Source organism: Octopus sinensis, linkage group LG8 (genome assembly GCF_006345805.1).
Source record: "Octopus sinensis linkage group LG8, ASM634580v1, whole genome shotgun sequence".
Taxonomy (NCBI): Eukaryota; Metazoa; Mollusca; class Cephalopoda; order Octopoda; family Octopodidae; genus Octopus; species Octopus sinensis.
The window spans coordinates 81,556,674-81,571,906 of NC_043004.1; the positions used below are offsets into that span (position 1 = coordinate 81,556,674).

Consider the following 15,233-nt stretch of genomic DNA (forward strand, 5'->3'; position numbering starts at 1 on the left):
GCTACACAGTGAGACTGAACCTAGAACCATGTGGTTGGTAAGCCAGCTACTTACCACACAGCCACTCCTGCACCTATATGCTTTATGTATTCGTATATCTCTTTACCCATTATTCGTTGTCCTCCATGTAAATATAATCATGAATATATATATAGTCTGTTGCTAGGCAACAAGCTAGCAGAATCATTAGCATACCAGACAAAATGCTTGGCGGCATTTCATCCATCTTTATGTTCAGAGCTCAGATTCCACCAAGGTAGACTTTGCCTTTCGTTCTTTCGGGGTTAATATAATAAATACCAGTTGAACAGTAGGGTTTGATGCAATCTACTTACCCCTCTTCTGAAATTTCTGGCCTTGTGCTAAAAATCTGAAACCAACGTTTATTCCATTGCAAAGCAGATCTTAGCCGAATATTGCTTCTTTTTATTTCAGAGTTATAGAATATGTGAATCATTTACATGAGCATTTCTTGGATCCGGTTCAAATAAGGAATGGATGCTACCAAGTTCCATTAGTAAGTTTTTCAGTATTTACTTTTATACATGCTTTTATCCACACACACACACTTATACATGCACACATATACATATACATATCAGGTCCAGTTTAACCCTTTGAGCTCTGACCACCTGAACCTTATTTGACCATAGACCTATTTCTTTACTACCCACAAGGGGCTAAACACAGAGGACAAACAAGGACACACAAACGGATTAAGTCGATTATATCAACCCCAGTGCATAACTGGTACTTATTTAATCGACCCCGAAAGAATGAAAGGCAAAGTCGACCCCAGCGGAATTTGAACTCAGAACGTAGCGGCAGACGAAATACCACTGAGCATTTCGCCTGGCGTGCTAACGTTTCTGCCAGCTCACCGCCAGTATATTTGACCATATACCTGGCACTCCACTGGTACTACACCAGTTGAGTGGTGATATAATACAGAGAAAAATACGCCATCCACCGGTTAACCGGTGTTACAGGCGCAAAGGATTAACATCTATAGAGGCCGCAAGCACTTAGAAGATTTTCGTTCCCCCAGATATATGTATTTGAAAATACAAACAATAATAAGCCATAAAATATATTCATAAAATACATTTTTATTTTTCAAAGCACCATTCGTGTGTGATCGTTACCAGCATCGCCTTACTGGCACTTGTGCAGGTGGCACATTTGAGCAAGGTCGTTGCCAGTGCTGCTGGACTGGCTCCTGTGCAGGTGGCACGTAAAAACACCATTTGAGCGTAGTACCTGACTGGCCTCCGTGCCGGTGGCACGTAAAAGCACCCACTATACTCTCAGAGTGGTTGGCATTAGGAAAGGCATTCAGCTGTAGAAACTCTGCCACATCAAATTGGAGCCGGGTGCAGCCATCTGGTTTGCAGGTCCTCAGTCAAATCGTCCAACCCATGCTAGCATGGAATGCAGACGTTAAATGGTGATGATGATGATGATGTAACAAAACTAACAGTGAGATGGAAAATAATGGCTATTTTTGTATACTTTCGATTTATTTATATTTGAAAAATTTTTCTCTAACTTCCTTTAATTGCAAAGTCTTTGATCAGATCCTCTCTGTGACACCTTGAATACTTCAAAATTATATTTTTGATCATATAAACAACTTTGAATATTATTTTAGCAAGTTTAAAATGATTTGTTTTGTGCTGTAAACCTTTTACCATTTCTGTAGTACCTCCACCTTCCCTTGCTGCCCTAAACACGTGCTTATTTTGCTTAATGGTTAATTCAGTACTGATATATATACTCTTTTACTTGTTTCAGTCATTTGACTGTGGCCATGCTGGAGCACCGCCTTTAGTCGAGCAAATTGACCCCAGAGCTCATTCTTTGTAAGCCTAGTACTTATTCTATCGGTCTCTTTTGCCGAACTGGCATCGACCACATTTGGATGGTGCTTTTTTACATGCCATCAGCACAAGATCCAGTCAGGGGGTACCAGCTCCAGCTACAAAATTGGTTTTACTTGACTCAACAGGTCTTCTCAAGCATATCATATCACCCAAAGCATCAGGAGTATTCTTAACAGGGCTGGACGTGCATGGCTGCAATCTCTCTTGAGTTACTGGGTCTTCTCAATCATAGCATATCTCCAAAGGTCCTGATCCCCTCTCATTGCCCCATGACATTCAGCTACTGATCCTGCAAGAAGCCAAGTAGCTAATTCCAAAATCTCCATAAGAGATGCATAACTTAAAACTTTTTAACTAACTTCAAATTATTTCCTTAAATGAAATTTATTTTAATATTTTTGTTTGTGACTTCCAGAAACCAGGATACAGTTCTCAAATGATGGCGTCTTCACTTGAAGAATTCGAATACCCCAATGGAAGTGAATGGCAAAAACTCTCAGCAGATGGAACCATTACATCATGAACAAATTTATTTTCAAGTCAGAGCTACTTGACCTGCTAGAAAGAGCAGCCAGATGTTTCTTAAATCACACTTTATCATCTTGAAGAGAAAAACTACACAATATTGGACATGTTCCAATTGTTTTGCAGAAAGACTTTTGGAAAACCTTTGATCTTAGGCCTGACCGGGGGAGGGGGGGCAACCACAGTGACTGCTTTTAACTTTTGTATTTAGGAAGAAAGAAATATAGAAATAAGAGAGAAATGGCATTTTATTTGTGTCAGTCTGCTGACCTTTTTCAATATCAGAGACAGAGATCAGCATGGAGAACTACCACAACAAATATAAACCATTTTCTGCAGCAAATTCAAAACAACCGTATTTCACAAATAAAACTTAAACCTAATTAACCTATCAATATATTTTTTTTTTACATCTATCACTCCATTTGGGTCACACCATTACCATCCCACTTTCCTTCAACGCCTCCTCCCCTGGATCTTTCCACCGTCCCCAAGGGAGCAGACTTGCACACTTTGGAAACCACTGCTCTAAGAAATATACCTATTTCTTTACTACCCACAAGGGGCTAAACATAGAGGGGACAAACAGATTAAGTCGATTACATCGAACCCAGTGCGTAACTGGTACTTAATTTATCAACCCCGAAAGGATGAAAGGCAAAGTCGACCTTGGCAGAATTTGAACTCAGAACGTAACGGCAGATGAAATACCACTAAGCATTTTGCCCAGCGTGCTAATAATAATATCAGCAAAATACCTTAGGTATGAGAACCCAGGGTTGGGTTCAAAATTCTACCAGGACACCTGATGAAGGCTGGAGAGTAAATCAGCCGAAACATTGTAGTAACAGTAAACAAGATGAGAACATCCTCGTCCAATATAAATAATGTAAATAATGTACAGAATTCCTCATCTTTAAAATATAAAACAAGACGCAATGACACACACAAATTTGGTTCAGTAGTTAGAGCATCAGGCTCATAATCATGAGATAGTGAGTTCAATTCCTAGATCAAACTGTGTATTTATTATGTTCTTGAACAAAACCCTTTATTTCATGTTGTTCCAGTTCACTCAGCTGTAGAAAGGAGTTGTGACATCCTTGGTGCTAAGCTGTATCGGCCTCTGCCTTTCCCTTGGATAACATCAGTGGTGTGCAGAGGCAAGGCTGGTATGCATGGGTGACTGTTGGTCTTCCATAAATAATCTTGCTTGGGCTTGTGCCTAGGAGGGGAACTTTCTAGGTGCAATTCCATGATCATTCATGATCGAAAGAGGTTCTTCTTCTTAAATATACACAAAGGGCTCCTTTCTTTCAACTTCTGTCTACCAAATCCACTCAAAAGGCTTTGGTCAGCTGGAGGCTATAATAGAAAACATTTGCCCAAGGTGCCACGCAGTGGGACTGAACCCAGAACCATGTGATTGGGAAGCAACCTTCCTACCACACAGTCACACCTACTATATTGACAATTCTACAGAAATTCTCATATATCAGGAATTTGGCCTGACAACATTTAAATAAGTAAACAAAATACAAAAAAAAAAACAAATTACAATTAGAAAAACAATTTATTTAATCTAAATCAAAAAAAAAAAATCAAAAAGCACAATACAAAATTTGTCCTTTGTTTTGATGAAATAAAAAATATATTTACTTTTCTTAGATATTTTTAAAAATCAAGAAAGGAGAGGATGCTAAGATTTGCTAGGAGATTTCTCTTCTCCTATGCTGGTGGATGTTCAAGAACACTATCAATAAGACCAAATTCCAATGCCTCATTTGGACTCATGAATTTATCTGATTCCATATTTTTCTCTGAAAAAAGATGAAATAATAAATATATGAGAGTATGTATGTGTACATGTGTGTGTGTGTGTGTATGTATATATATATATATATATATATATATATATATAACGGGAAGGTTTATGAAAATAAACAAAAGACGAAGGCAGGTTTACGAAAATAAATAAAAGGCAGGTGGAGTACAAACAAATAATGTATTAGTATGGCGCTCAGGAATAGAAATAAAACAAGTTTTTTACGTTTCGAGCCTACGCTCTTCGACAGAAAGATACACAGAAAAGAAACAAGGAGAGAAAAAAATTGCGTGTAGGGGCTAACGATTCAACATGGCGTTATATATATACATATATATATATATAATATATGCATATATACATATGTATATGTACATGCTTACATCTATATGTATATAATAATAATAATAATAATAGTCGTCGCCGTTTTACGTCTGCTTTCCATGCTGGCATGGTTTTGATGGTTTGACTGAGATCTGGAGAGCCAGGAGGCTGCACCAGGCTCCAATCTGATCTGGTAAGGTTTCTACAGCTGGATGCCCTTTCAACCACTGAAAATACTAACTAAACATTTTCCCCAAGCTCTGAACTTACCAATGTTTTCCAATGGCTGTTTGGTGTGTTTTACATACAAGTTATTCAGCTGTGACTTTAGTTTCAGGATCTCTTCAGCATGGATCATTATATCTGTAGCTTTACCCTGGTAAAAATAAAACGAAACAACAGAAAAAAAAAAACATTAGAACAATGTCGTCAGACCAGCTGTACTTTGCTTCAACATGCATGCATATTCCTTTATTCTTTATTCTTTTACTTGTTTCAGTCATTTGATTGTGGCCATGCTGGAGTACTGTTTTTAGTTGCATAAATCAACCCCAGGACTTATTCGTTGTAAGCCTAGTACTTATTCTATGGTCATGTGTTCTGAATGGATGAGGACAGCTGTGTGAAAAAGTGTCACACCTGAGCAGATGAGGGAACCTGTGGAAGAGGTAGACCCAGGAAAACATAGGATTATGTAGTGAAGGACAATCTTCAAACATTGGGCCTCACCGAGGCAATGTAAAGTGACCAAGAATTTGGAGATATGCTGTGCTTGAGAAGACCTGGCAAGCCAAGTGAGACCATAACTGTGGCTTATGCCAGTGCTATATAACCAGCAAATTTAAGAGTACCCTCCAATCATTAGACAATAAACTATGCTTGTGAAGATCTGTTGAGGTAAGTGAAATCACCGTCATGGCCGATGACAGTATCACCTGATTGGCACCCGTGCCAGTGGAATGTTAAAAGCACCATTCGATTGTGATCGTTGCCAGGACCGCTGACTGACTGTCATGCTGGTGGCATGTAAAAAGCACCATTCGAGCGTGGTTGTTGCCAGTGCTGCTGGACTGGCTCCTGTGCAGGTGGTACGTAAAAAGTACAATTTGAGCATGGCCGATGCCAGTACCGCCTGACTGGCTCCTGTGTCAGTGGCATGTAAAAGCACCCACTACACTTGGAGTGGTTGGTGTTAGGAAGCGCATCCAGCTGTAGAAATTTTGCCAGATCAGATTGAGCCCAGTGCAGCCTTCTGGCTCACCAGTATTCAGTCAAACCATCCAACTCATGCCAGCATGGAAGAAGGACGTTAAACGTCGTCGTTTAACGTCCGTTCTCCATGCTAGCATGGGTTGGACGGTTCGACCGGGGTTCTGGGAAGCCAGAAGGCTGCACCAGGCTCCAGTCTAATTTGGCAATGTTTCTACAGCTGGATGCCCTTCCTAACGCCAACCACTCCATGAGTGTAGTGGTGCTTTTACGTGCCACCTGCCAGGTGCCAGGCGGGGATGGCAACGGCCACGGTCAGATTGGTGTATTTTATGTGCCACCGGCACGGAAGCCAGTCGAGGCGGTGCTGGCATCGGCCACGATGATGATTATATATATATATAGGGAGAATTCACAAAAAAACAAAAGACAAAGACAGGTGTTGTAGACAACAAACAGATGTATTAGTTTAACACTCGGGAAGTGAAAAAGTTTTTAATGTTTCGTGCCTAAGCTCTATATATCATCATCATCATCGTTTAACGTCCACTTCACATGCTAGCATGGGTTGGACGATTTGACTGAGGACTGGTGAACCAGATGGCTGCACTAGGCTCCAATTTTGATCTGGCAGAGTTTCTACAGCTGGATGCCCTTCCTAATGCCAACCACTCCAAGAGTGTAGTGGGTGCTTTTACGTGCTACGGTAGATATTGGAACTACAGTGCAATATGAGCTCTAAAAGACCGATAAATAAGACAAAACAGCTGATTTCATGATTTCGTTCACTAAGCTACACTACTTTATGGTGTGTATCTTAACATTTACTCTACGTATTTTAATATGATTTTATATTCTTTTATTCTTATTTATTGTACAGTAACATGATTTTATGTGCTTCTAACGGTTTTCTAGTGATTTTGCGATTCCAATATTTGCGGCGGACAGACGTAAAGTCGAGTAAAATGAATTAACCTGATTTTCATTTTTCCACATATTATTTTTGATAACCGACATGTAATCGAAAATGACTTAAGCCAAGGTATACATGTATATGGATGTATATATACATATACATTATACATACATACATAGATATATGATGATGACATATATATGCATATGTATATGTATCTATATATATATGTATGTTATAACAAGTTACAATTACTTACCCCAACTTGTCCTGAAGGTTGATGAATCATAATTCTAGAATTTGGCAATGAATGCCTCATTCCTGGTGTTCCTGCCGACAAAAGCAGTGATGCCATGCTACAGGCCTGACCAACGCACCACGTGGCGATAGGCGGCTGCACATACTGCATTGTGTCATAAATACCAAGACCAGCGGTCACTGAGCCACCTGTAAATACAGAAATTGAGGGAAATTAAGTTGAGGTGCTGGAAAAAAAGGGCTGGACAAGGTTCTAACATTACAAGGAAGCATAACCATGACTGTGCCTATAGCCTATGGTATTTAATTCAAAGAACGATGGGATAGTATTCTGTTATCTAAGCAGTAACATGATAACCCATCAAGCAATATACAGGTTGCCGTCGACTTACGACCACAGTTGGTTCCGACTGATTGGTTAAGTCGATTTGGTCATAAGTTGGCCTATAGGCCTACATAGCTTTGTTTTATATTTTTACATTCTTAAGGTACATTCTCAGGTAAAAGTCACACAGCATTCTGTTTTGTATTAGTATACTGGCAGCGAGCTGGCAGAAACGTTAGCACACCAGGCAAAATGCTTAGCGGTATTTCGTCTGTCTTTACGTTCTGAGTTCAAATTCCACTAAGATCGACTTTGCCTTTCATTACTTTCAGGGTCAATAAATTAAGTACCAGTTGTGCACTGGGGTTGAAGTAATTGACTTAATCCCTTTGTCTGTCCTTGTTTGTTCTCTCTGTGTTTAGCCCCTTGTGGGTAGTAAAGAAATAGGTATTTCGTCTGCCGGTACGTTGAGTTCACATTCCGCCGAGGTCGACTTTGCCTTTCATCCTTTCAGGGTCAATTAAATAAGTACCAGTAATGCACCGGGGTCAATGTAATCCATTTAGTCCCCTTGTCCTTGTTTGTCCCCTCTGTGTTTAGCCCCTTGTGGGTAGTAAAGAAATAGGTATTTCGTCTGTCTTTACGTCCTGAGTTCAAATTCCGCTGAGGTCGACTTTGCCTTTCATCCTTTCGGGGTCGATAAATTAAGTACCAGTTACGCACTGGGGTTGAAGTAATTGACTTAATCCCTTTGTCTGTCCTTGTTTGTCCCCTCTATGTTCAGCCCCTTGTGGGCAATAAAGAAATAACTATTATACTGGCGTCAGTCAAAAATTTCAGTCCCAAGCAATTGTCTTATAAACAAAATTGAGGTTGCCTTGATGTCCCTGCAACAGGATAGTCATCCAACAACCGGTGTTTGTGTGTTTACATCCCCTTACCATAGTGGTTTGGCAAAAGAGACCGATAGAATAAGTACTAGGCTAAAGAACTAAGTCATGGGGGGGTCAATTTGTTCAATTAAAATCCCATCAAGGCAGTGCTCCAGCATGGCCACAGTCAAACGGCTGAAACGAGTGAAAGAAGGAAGGAAAGAAAGGAAGAAGGAAAGAACTAGTGTTGCTTCTCACCTGGGCTGTTGATGTACATGTGAATGGCTTTCTTGCTACTCTCAGACTGCAAGAAAAGAAGTTGTGCCACAACAAGACTGGATAAATCATCCGTGACCTACGAAGAAGAGGATAGAGAAAGAAAAGAAATCAGAAAACCAATCATGAGTGAAATGTTGTTTGTTTGCGAGTTATTGATGTAACTATATAAAATATTTTATTAGGAGTGGCTGTGTGGTAAGTAGCTCGCTTAACAACCACATGGTTCCAGGTTCTACTATATAGCCTCAGGCCAACCAAAGCCTTGTGAGTAGATTTGATAGACAGAAACTGAAAGTAGCCTGTCGTATATATATATGTATATTTATGTGTGTGTGTGTATGTATGTATGTGTGTGTGTATGTATGTATGTATATATATATGTGTGTGTTCATATATATATATATATATATATATATACAACAACAATAACAACATCGAAAAATACCTTAGGTTCAAAATTTCCCCAAGACACCTGATGAAGGCTGGAGGGTATATCAGCCTAAACGTTGTGTTAACAACAAATAAGATGAGGACAAATATTCATCAAATGTAAATAATTTAAATAATGCACATAATTCCTCATCCCTTAAATATAGAACTGTACGTCTTCCATGTCCCAAAATACAAGTGTTTTGGAAATATTGGTTGAGAAAAACAGAAAATGAAATAGTGATGACATACTGGTCCCATAATGCAGATAATTCTTTCTTTCAAGAGTCTGGAGAAAATGTCGTAAGCTCTTTCCCCTCTTCCTGTTGATTCAATCACAATGGGAACCATTGGACGACAGGTCTTGGAGGACATATGAATGGTCCTTTGAATAATGGAACATTGCCGTGGTATGACGGTCTGTTGAAAAGAAAGAATGAAAGAAGGACATGAAAAGGGAGAAAGAAGAAAATATAAGTTTGTTTTGTAACATTCGTTTCACAGCTCGAATTGTTGGAAATAACAGCCAAACCTTCTTTAAATAGCACCACGCCACTTGAAATAAAGAAGGATTCATTGGATGATGTGGGGTGCACCCTCTGAATAGCTACCACACATAATCTCATAGTGAAAGAAAAGAGGAATTTTGTGCCCTTTTTTTTGTCTTCTTTGCTAGGAGATAGATAGCTATTTCGAAACTCCGCTAAATATGGTCCCTTATATAATCGAAAAAGACATGATTGTCACAGTTGGAACACCTTTGATCATAGGGCTGCTCGATTAAAGTTGTCCTGGGGCTAAACAAACAAACAACAACAACTGCCCCTTCGTTCCTTTTTCTACGTTCAAAACATTCCATCATCGCCATTCAAATGATATTAATAATAATAATAATAATAATAATAATAATATGCTTTAAGTAGTAATCAATTATCGATATAAATTTCATAACAAAAGACAACGGGGCAAATATATTTACATTTTAAACTAAAACAAGGTTCTTTAAAGTACTTGACATATATTGTTTCTTAATTGGGTCGAAAACTACAAGTTATCAACCAAGGACAAACACAAAATCTTATTAATTAAACATAACCAAGGGCAAAGTAACACATTTCAACAGCAGAAATTAGACAAAAAATATATATTTATGTGTACATATATATGAAAATAGATAAACAATTACCACATATCGTAATAACATTATTTGAGATAAACAAAATATTCCAAACAAACACGTGAAAAATTATTAATAGCTGGACAGGATTTACAGCGACACCGGTTTGGTTGAAGCGGTGTAAGGGAAAAACGTGTCCCTGAAATGTTTTCAACTCTTCTCCTTTTGACCTTATTTACGTGTTTCAGGCTTCGGACTGCGGCCATACTTGGGCACCACCATGACGGGTTTTAGCAGAGGGAATCGTTTCCAGGACTTATTCAATCGGTCTCTTTTTTGTCGAACCGCTACGTTACTTGGATACAAACAAAACATCAGTTGTCAAGCGGTGTATGTGGGGGGGGGGGGTGCACAAACCCAAATACATACGCACGCGCGCTCTATCACACACACACAAACACACATAATACGCACTCACACACACACATAACACACACACACACACACTCATATATTCTTCTATTCTTTTACTTGTTTGAGTCATTTGACTGTGGCCATGCTGGAGCTCCGCCTTGAAGGGTTTTGATCAAAGAAATCGACCCAGCACTTATTTTTTGTAAGCCTAGTATTTATTCTATCAGTTTCTTTTGCCAAACTTCTAATTTATGGGGACGTAAACAAACAAATATTGGTAGGGGACAACCACAGACACAAAGACACACACAGATATAGACATATATATATACATTTATATACGACAGGCTTCTTTCAGTTTCCATCTACCAAATCAGTACACAAGGCTTTGGTCAGCCCGAGGCTACAGTAGAAGACGCTTGCCCAAGGTACCATTCAGAGGGACTGAACTTGGAACCATGTGGTTGGGAAACAAGTTTCTTATCACACCACATGGGTGCTTTTATGTGGCACTGCCGTGAGTGCTTTACTGATCTTTCTGGGTGAGTAAAGCAATCATGGTGGTGCCATGTAAAAGCATCCAACACGCTCTGTAAAGTAGTTGGCACTAGGAAGCATGTCCAGCTGTAGAAACCCCACCAAATCAGACTGGAACCCGGTGCAGCCCTCTGCCTTGCCAGCTCAGGTCATACTGTCCAACCCATACTAATACGGACAACTAACATTAAATGATGATTATGATATAGAAAGTTCTGAGCGTTTTTAAGCTAAATCTTTTAACACTTTATTGAACACACCTGAAATGTAACACAGTTAAAACTTTGGTGTTGCTTGAGGTGGTAGTGCATCTCTTCATTGTTCCTGACTAAAAATAGATTTATCTTTCATTCCAGTTACCCTTTATTGACATTTGAAATGGATAACCAAAAATTTCATTTTCGTGCTGCAATGCTTTTCTTTTTTTTAGAAAAGGAGAAAATGCTTCAAAGACTTGCGAAAACATCTGTGAAGTTTACAGTGATAATGATGCTGTAGATGAATCAACAGTTTGAAGGTGGTCTGCAAAATTTAAAGCTAGAGAGTTTAGCTTGGAAGATGACAGTCGCAGTGGAAGACCTTCAAAATTAAATGAAGATGTTTTGAAAGCAAAGATCAAAGAAAACTCAAATATCACGACTAGAGAACTTGCAGAGGAGTTGGAAGTTTCTAAAAGTACGGCTCATAAACTCTTAGTGAAGCTTGGATACATTTCTTGCTTTACTGTATGGGTCCATCTCAAACTCTCAGAAAAGAATTGCTTGGACCGGTATTCCATTTGTGATATGGTTTTGAAATGGAATGAAAACATGCCATTTTTTGAAACAACTTGTAACTGGAGATGAAAAATGGATTGTGTACGAAAACATAGTGTAAAAAAGATCCTAGGGTTTGCATAAGGATCCCCCAAAACAGCAACCAAAGATGAATATCCATGCCAAAAAAGCTATGCTTTGTGTATGGTGGGATCATAAAGGTATTATTTATTATGAGCTTCTCCCACAAAACCAGACCATTAATTCTCATGTGTACTGTCATCAGCTGGCTATTTTGAACCAAAAAATCAAAGAATTGAAGCCAGAGATTGCCAACAGGGAAGGAGTGGTGTTCCAACAAGACAATGACTGACCACATGTGTCTATGGCTAGCTGAACAAAGTTACACGAACTTGGCTGGAATCTCTTACCCCATCCACCATATTCTGTGCCATCCAACTACCACTTATTTTTGTCTCTACAGAACTCATTGCAAAGAAATAAAATTTAACGATTTAGATGGAGTCAAAATGCATCTAGATAACTTTTTTCCTTCAAAACCAGTCAAAGTTTATGTTGATGGAAAATTTAAATTGCCTGTCAGATAGGCAAAGGTCATAAATAATAATGGAAATCATTTCATTGAAGAAAATCTATTAAAAGGTTAATTATATATATCCCTTTTTGCATATTAAAAACTACTCAGAACTTTCCAGACAACCTAATATATGTCATAGTGTCACAGTAACGACCAGACAATAAGATTCTTTCATACACTGTGGGTCACAATGCACTTCCATTTCTGTCTTGATTATGCCATTCTTTTTCATCTTGACTTCATTGTTGTGAAGACCTTCCAAGTACCCTATATCATCATCATCATCATCGTTTAACGTCTGCTTTCCATGCTAGCATGGGTTGGACGAATGACTGAGGGCTGACGAACCAGATGGCTGCACCAGGCTTCATTCTTGATCTGGCAGAGTTTCTACAGCTGGATGCCCTTCCTAATGCCAACCACTACGAGTGTAGTGGGTGCTTTTACGTGCCAGTCAGGCGGTACTGGCAACGACCACGCTTGAATCTTTTACACATGCCACCGGCACAGGTGCCAGTAAGGTGATGCTGGTAACAATCACGCTCGAATGGTGTCTTTTTGTGCCACCGGCACAGAGGCCAGATAGCCACTCTGGCAACAATCATGCTCAGATGGTGTTCTTAGCACCCTACTAACATGGGGCTCAAGTGCCAGTAAGGCGACGCTGGTAACGATTACGCTCGAATGGTGCCTCGTTAGCTACTATACACATTTTGTTTTCTCTCCTTGTTTTTTTCTGTGTATCTTTCCGTAGAAGAGCGTAGGCTCAAAACGTAAAAGACTTTTTTCTATTCCTGAGCGCTATACTAATACATCTGTTTGTTTGTACATCTCCTGCCTTCATCTTTTGTTTATTTTCGTAAACTTTCCCTTTATATATATATATATATATATATATATATATATATATATATATATATACATTTCAAGAATCTTAGTGGTTTCATCATTGCTTCGAAAGATTCAATAACATCTTCGTTGTTTTGTTGAAGTGACAGATATTGGAACCAGTTGATTTCGTTTTGCTACAAGACCCTTCATTAGTTAGAGGCAGAAACAGTAAAAATTAGATTTAGCCCTTTTGATACCAAGTCTGGCTCATAGAGAGCTGAATTAAAACTTTCCATCAAAAGTTCAGGTTATGTACCAGTCATCACTAAATAACAAACAACCAAGTTATTCTAATAAATTCTTCGTTATTTTCAAAATTAATTGAAACAAGAGCAGTGTATTTCAACAGAAACATGGTAATAAGGCACATAGCTTTGTAGGTAGGGTATTGGGTTGATGTTCCTGTGGTTGTGAGTTCGAGTCCCAGCAGCATGTGTCCTTGAGCAAGACATTTTATTTCATGTTGTCTAAGTTCACTCAGCTGGCAGAAATGAGTAGCACCTGTATTTCAAAGGGTCAGCCTTGTCACACTCTGTGTCACGCTGAATCTCCCTGAGAACTAAGTTAAGGGTACAATTGTCTGTGGAGTACTCAGCCGCTTGCATGATGATTTTATAAAAGGGCTGTTCCATTGGTTGGGTCAACTGGACCACTTGTCAGAATCAACAAAGTGCCACTAACAAATAATCATTTCTACTCTTGGCACAAGGCCTCAAGAATATTTTGGGGGGAAGGGGGCTAGTCGATTACATCAACCCCGAAAGGATGGAAAGTCAAGTTGATCTGGGCAGAATTTGAACTCAGAATGCAGCGGCAGACGAAACACCGCTAAGCATTTCGCCTGGTGTGCTAACAATTCTACCAGAGTGCCACTAAGAACAATAACAAAAGAGTAAAGATTGTTTGTCAATATAACATGGCGGTCCTGGTTTAGGACGAATGTTGCTGTAATTTAGCCCCAGGAGACATCGTCTCCAGTTGGCTATATGACACAATCTGTGTCCTTATATTTTTGAACAAGGCGAATGTAAGGACACATATTGTGTCATATAGCCAGCTGGAGATGGTGTCTTATCATCATCATCAACGTCCGCTTTCCATGCTAACATGGGTTGGAAGATTTTACTGAGGTCTGGTGAACCAGATGGCTGCACCAGGCTCCAATCTTGATCTGGCAAAGTTTCTACAGCTGGATGCCTTTCCTAATGCTAACCACTCTGAGAGTGTAGTGGGTGCTTTTACAAGTCACTGGCACGAGGGCCAGTCAGGTGGTACAACATTCGTCCTAAACCAGGACTGCCATGTTATGTTGGCAAACAATCTTTATTCCAAAGTACTCTTGCTGAATATCTCACGTTGTGAGATTTCAAAATTGTAATTATTTTCTAATAACAAAAGAGTTTAGAAGAAAAGAAGACACAAACACACATTTTAAGTTTCACATAGCTTGTGTATAGCATATATATATTTTTATTATAATTATTATACTCCACAAACTTTATATCACAGTTTTAAGGAAACATGTCAAAATTTGAAAAAAAAAAATAATAATAATGATAATATAAGAAATTATAATTGTAGCAGGTTGTCAAACTATATATATTAACATTTATTAATGTATTACTGGTTGATGTGTGTGTATGTTAATATTTCTATGGTATCAAAATATTTAGCAAATAAAGAAGCAATAATGTTAATATTAATAATAATAATAATGATAGTAATAATAATAATAATTATTATTTTGCAAGATTATATAATCCATTGAAAACCATGGAGATATTTTTACTAATAAATATAGCAATAAAACAAAAATAATTGTTTCTAACTTAGACACAAGGCCAGCAATTTTAAGGGAAGGGAGCTGGTTGATGCCGTCGACCTTAATGCCTGACAGGTGCTCAATTATACTGACTCAAAATGGATGAAAGGTAGAGTCTACGTTAGCAGGATTTGAACTCAGAATGGAAAGAACCAGAAAAAATAGCATAAGGCATTTTTTTTCTGATACTTTTAACAATTCTGCTAACTTGCCACATTATCAATAATAATAATAAGGAGAAGAAAAATAATGGT

At 38.6% G+C, this 15,233-nt stretch overlaps 2 protein-coding genes across 2 annotated transcripts in view; one reads left to right on the top strand and one right to left on the bottom strand.

Moving 5' to 3' along the window:
- Nucleotides 1–2,803, top strand: part of LOC115215085 (mitochondrial enolase superfamily member 1-like) — a 36,526-nt gene extending 33,723 nt beyond the window's left edge. The window contains exons 15-16 of the mRNA XM_029784245.2: nt 436–517; nt 2,299–2,803. Of these exons, the coding sequence (XP_029640105.2) occupies nt 436–517; nt 2,299–2,406 (190 nt within the window). The 3' untranslated portion in view covers nt 2,407–2,803. The remainder of the gene's footprint in view (nt 1–435; nt 518–2,298) is intronic.
- A 1,159-nt stretch (nt 2,804–3,962) lies between these two features.
- LOC115215086 (ATP-dependent Clp protease proteolytic subunit, mitochondrial) lies at nt 3,963–10,185 on the bottom strand. The gene is made up of 6 exons (XM_029784246.2): nt 10,032–10,185; nt 9,098–9,265; nt 8,396–8,492; nt 6,942–7,129; nt 4,828–4,933; nt 3,963–4,228 (listed from the first exon to the last, which is right to left on the bottom strand). Exons 1-6 carry the CDS (start codon nt 10,047–10,049, stop codon nt 4,137–4,139), a joined length of 669 nt encoding a protein of 222 aa, XP_029640106.1. The 5' UTR covers nt 10,050–10,185; the 3' UTR covers nt 3,963–4,136.
- Nucleotides 10,186–15,233: the final 5,048 nt, after the last annotated feature.